The sequence below is a fragment of the Neophocaena asiaeorientalis genome, unplaced genomic scaffold, assembly GCF_003031525.2.
Source record: "Neophocaena asiaeorientalis asiaeorientalis breed wild unplaced genomic scaffold, Neophocaena_asiaeorientalis_V1.1 scaffold89, whole genome shotgun sequence".
In the NCBI taxonomy this organism is placed as follows: Eukaryota; Metazoa; Chordata; class Mammalia; order Artiodactyla; family Phocoenidae; genus Neophocaena; species Neophocaena asiaeorientalis.
The window spans coordinates 5,121,299-5,126,062 of NW_020172592.1; the positions used below are offsets into that span (position 1 = coordinate 5,121,299).

Below are 4,764 nucleotides of genomic sequence, written 5' to 3' on the forward strand. Positions count from 1 at the left end.
AAAAACAAACTAGGACTTAGTATGATAATCCACACTTTTCTACACCTACTGCTCTTTCTAATTTCAAATGGGCAACTCCTTAAGAATAGTCTCGTCAAAAAACGTTTGCAGCCAGCACCCAAGAAGAAAACTCCTTTACCGGAGTCTAGTGTCTGATTCCTGCAGGTAGAAAATCAGGCTAAATATACAACAGCTGTTGCCACTTTGTGATAGCAGAGGTGACCAGAAAAAGATGCACTGACCTTTTCTCCTCTTTCCCTGAAAAGCGAGGGAAAATATTTTCACGGAAGAGTAATTTCAAAGCTTAGCAAACCTAGAAATCAAGGGGTTTAATTATTTATTCATGTGGGGAGCACCCAGACAGGAGAGGCCGAGGAACTGGACACAAAACAGAAGTCTCTGCGTCATTTGTTAATGCTTAAATCTGAAAACTGTGACTCTGATTATAACACGTTAAAAAGCCCACATTAGGACAAGACAGTCACATGGGCTTTCTCTCTCTCTGAACTGATTCCTTTATCTTCAGTTTATTCTTGCCTTCTGCTCTGCCAAATATCAAAAGCTTTTTTTCAGCAAGTCATGTAACCTCTGAGAGTTACTTCCCATCACTGCTCTTATCACACACTCCTCTTATACACAGAATTTTTTTGCTAAATCACCTGCTGTATAACTGTGATAGGCAGAATAATGGCGCCCCCAAAGATAGCCACATCCTAATCCGGGAACCTGTGAAGCTGTCCTGTGGCAAGAGGGAATTAAAGGCTGCAGATGGTATTAACGTTGCTAATAAACGGACTTTAAGACAAGGAAATTAACCTGGATTATCCAGGTGAGCCCAATGTAATCACAAGGTTTTATAAGTGAGAGAGGGAGAAAGGAGAATCAGTGTCAGAGTGATTGGGTGTGAGAAAGACGTGCCTGACCGCCGCTGGCTTTGAAGATGGAAGCAGGCCCGAGCCAGGAAATGCAGGGAGACCTCTAGAAGCTAGAAAAGGTAAAAGAAACAGATGCTTCCCTGGAGCTTCCCTGCTGCCGCTTTGATTTTAGCCCGCTGAGACCCATACCAGAAAGCAAGGTATTAGATTTGTGTAGTTTCAAGCCTCCAGGTTTCTGCAAATTCTGCTAACAGTGGCGATAGGGAACTTATCCAACAGCTATTTACAAGAGTTGGAGAGCAAAGGGCCTTCATTTTTATTATCTTGCTTAAAAACAGCAGTTTGAACTAAAAAATTCCTAAAACTAAAGGGAGTTCCCCCACTGCCTGCCGTGACACCTGGGTGTGGCTGCCACCTGCCCCTCCACGAGCCTTCCTTGAGGTGGCTGCTACCTTTCTCCCAGCTCAGAGGCTACTCCTCAGGTTGGGACTGTGGTGGCACGAGGGGTGCCAGAACCCAGGCCGCTGAGAGGCCATTTAGGACGTTCTCAGAAGTTGACTGTTTGCTCCACAGCATTTCCACCAGGATAGTCATGTGGATAATACCAGGTAATTGCGAGGGTTCCCTTCTTTGAAGGAACTATTTCAAACCTTTTTCACAGTATAATTTTATTTTACAAGGAAAAAAAAACAAGCCTGAAGATATTTCTTATCCAAAATAGCCCAGTATCTTGAAACCTACAAAGGACTTTATATGTTGTCAGCTGTTGATTATCAAGGCACTGATTAGCCAATTTGTGGTGCTTTGAAATTAAGAATTTCTGGTGCCTTGGCCTCCATCCAGCTGCCTACCTTTTGCCTGTTGCCTTAGTTCATTGCTATCGCCTGTTGATGGGAGAGGGAAGGAGAGAAGACTTGATCATTGTGTCTGTCACCCTAAATAAGATCTCGTTACCTAAGAGTCTGACACTTCCAGTTTTCTTAGAGACAGAAAGAGCTAATCTGGCCAAAAAAAGAAGCCAGAACTAGTCGTAAGCAACAAAGGGAAATCATACTTTTCAAAAATCAATAGTGAGTTTCCCCTACACTGAAGAGCTTTTTTTAATTATAAGAGTTATTCATGTTTGTTGTAAAAAGAAAACAGAACTATATAGATTATATGTAATTTATGTAATATACATTACATGAAACCAACAGCTACTTCCATTATTCACTTACTCATCTGTATTTGAAAACAGTTTTGTTTCAGTTGTGCATTTGTTCCCTTCCCTGTTGCTCGCTTCTTATTTGCTTCAAAGGCTGTAAAAGCAGCTCTAAAGAGCTGTGTGTGGCCTTAGGGTAGGGAGTTTCACAGACTATTTATTTCTATTCATCATTAGCACAACTGAAACATAAATCACTACCACAAATTTTCCACTCACCCCTGACCAGGGCTTCTATATGTACTGGGAACGGTTATGTGGGTGTGACTTAGAGAATGATCACATGCAGTAAAGTCATGTTGCCACATTTTCTGCACATTCTGTAACCAGAAACGGTTCGATAAGATGTATGTTCTGGGCAAGCTTGTTTTTACATTTAATGCTTGCTTTCTGTAACATGAAATAAATATGCTGTATGTTGAATGCAGTTGGCCCTGAGTGATACAACACAAGTAAATGCTTTGAGCAGTTATCAAAAATGATGCAGGTTGTTCCAAAAGTCATATGGAATTGCACAGATATCCTAAATGCACTTCTGAGTAAATTCTCAACTACTGGAGGTGGTGCAGCTACTTCAGTCCCCTTTCGGCACAACGTATGTTTTTATCCATGTATGTCATCCATCATTTCAAGTGATGGAAGAGGTCGCTCCCCGTCTTAGTTTCCTCTTGGCAGAAGGGGATGTACAAGCACTAGCTAGTGCTGGGAAGAGGTGGTCGTCTAAATTATGGCAAAAGAAGCATAATTGTGACATTTCAACATGAGCTGGGTGAGTGAATCACCAAACGAGTCACAGCAAGTTAATAATCAGTGAGGTTGGAGAAAAATGGTACAGATGAACCGGTTTGCAGGGCAGAAATTGAGACACAGATGTAGAGAACCAACGTATGGACACCAAGGGGGGAAAGCAGCGGCAGGTGGGGATGGTGGTGTGATGAATCGGGCGATTGGGATTGACATGTATACACTGATGTGTATAAAATTGATGACTGGGCTTCCCTGGTGGCACTGTGGTTGAGAATCTGCCTGCTAATGCAGGGGACACGGGTCCGAGCCCTGGTCTGGGGGGATCCCACATGCCACAGAGCAACTAGGCCCGTGAGCCACAACTACTGAGTGTGCGTCTGGAGCCTGTGCTCCGCAACAAGAGAGGCCGCGATAGTGAGAGGCCCGCGCACCACGATAAAGAGCGGCCCCCGCTTGCCACAACTAGAGAAAGCCCTTGCACAGAAACAAAGACCCAACACAGTCAGAAATAAATAAATTTTTTAAAAAATTGATGACTAATAAGAACCTGCTGTATAAAAAATAAAATAAAATTCACAAGTTCAAAAAAAGAAACGAACAGAATGAACAGAATCTAATTCAAAATATAAGATAACAAAACATTTCAAAAATTAAAAAAAATCAGTGAGGTTGGAGATTGAAATTTTATTTGGGGAAGGCTATCAAAATAGGGCCCATAGGAAAGTAAATCCCTTCAACTAGAAATATGGAATAGCAACACTGCAGTGAATAAATAGATACTAAGAGCAAGTGAGTCAGAAGCACATGAGTGGTTGAACTCCAGAGACCAGATCAAGCAGCTTAATACCATCACATGATCTGCCCCGAGGCCCATATTTAATGAAAATAAGGAGTGGAGCACAGCAAAAACCAGAAGAACACTGTTGCTCTTAGCGGATAGAGCCAGAGGAGTTACAAGCTAAACCTTGATTGCCGGGATCTGTGAGAATTCAGCATGGGATGTCTCTACTGTTTCCTGGGATTTCTGCTGCTGGCTGCAAGACTGCCACTTGACGCTGCCAAACGTGAGTAACTGTCCATTTCTGTATTTTTAACCCATTCTCTGGCTATTGCCTGAAGTGATGGGTTTGTCTGAAGTAACTCTGCCTGAGCCCCAAGTTGGACTTGAGGAAGCATTCAAAACCGTTGGGGATGTTGAAAGTACGGCAGAATGCGTTCAGTCCCCATTCTTTGCTCCAGGCTCTTGAAGTGAAAGACGTGCAGCCCCTCTGCTGTGGAGCTTTTTTCTATCAAAATTGCCACCATTTGTTTCGTTGCCATCCAACAGGAAAGAGCCTCAGATGAAATGGGGCCCCAAATCTGGAATCAGACTTTCTAATAATCCCAACCCAGAAGCTATCGCCAATTCTGCTGAGGGAATTCCCTGGTGATCCTGGTGGTTTGGACTCCACGCTTTCACTGCCGAGGGCCCAGCTTTGATCCCTGGTCAGGGAACTAAGATCCCACAAGCCGCTTGACAAAAAAAAAAACCTGCTGATAGGTTTTCACAGACCTGCAGGAGTTTGCTGCCACTGTAGTGAGGATATTGAGAAAAGCGCTAAAGCCCTGGGTCTCTTTTCTAGTTAGAGTAGAGGCTGGGGACTTTTAAACAATGCTGATGCCCAGATCAATGAGATGAGAATCTTTGGAGGTGGGGTTGGAGCATCCTTGTTTAAAAATCTCCTCTTGTGATTGGAACGGAAGCCAGAGCTGCGAACCACTGAGCTCACCGGTGGCCCACTTGTCCAGTCCAGGGGATGGGCGGCCATGGCAGCCCCTATCCTCCAGTGGAGTGGGAGAAGGAAGTGAATTAGACATCTCCCAGAAGGTCCACTCCACCTCACTCCAGTAGAGTGACAACGTTCCCTGGAGGAAAAGTCCTGATTTTGCCAGACGACTCCA

General features: G+C 43.8%; 1 protein-coding gene across 1 annotated transcript in view; it reads left to right on the forward strand.

Annotated features, from left to right (window-relative positions):
* The first annotated feature begins 3,744 nt into the window (after nucleotides 1–3,744).
* Nucleotides 3,745–4,764, forward strand: part of GPNMB (glycoprotein nmb) — a 28,327-nt gene continuing 27,307 nt past the window's right edge. The window contains exon 1 of the mRNA XM_024738409.1: nucleotides 3,745–3,887. Within this exon, the coding sequence (XP_024594177.1) occupies nucleotides 3,818–3,887 (70 nt within the window). The 5' untranslated portion in view covers nucleotides 3,745–3,817. The remainder of the gene's footprint in view (nucleotides 3,888–4,764) is intronic.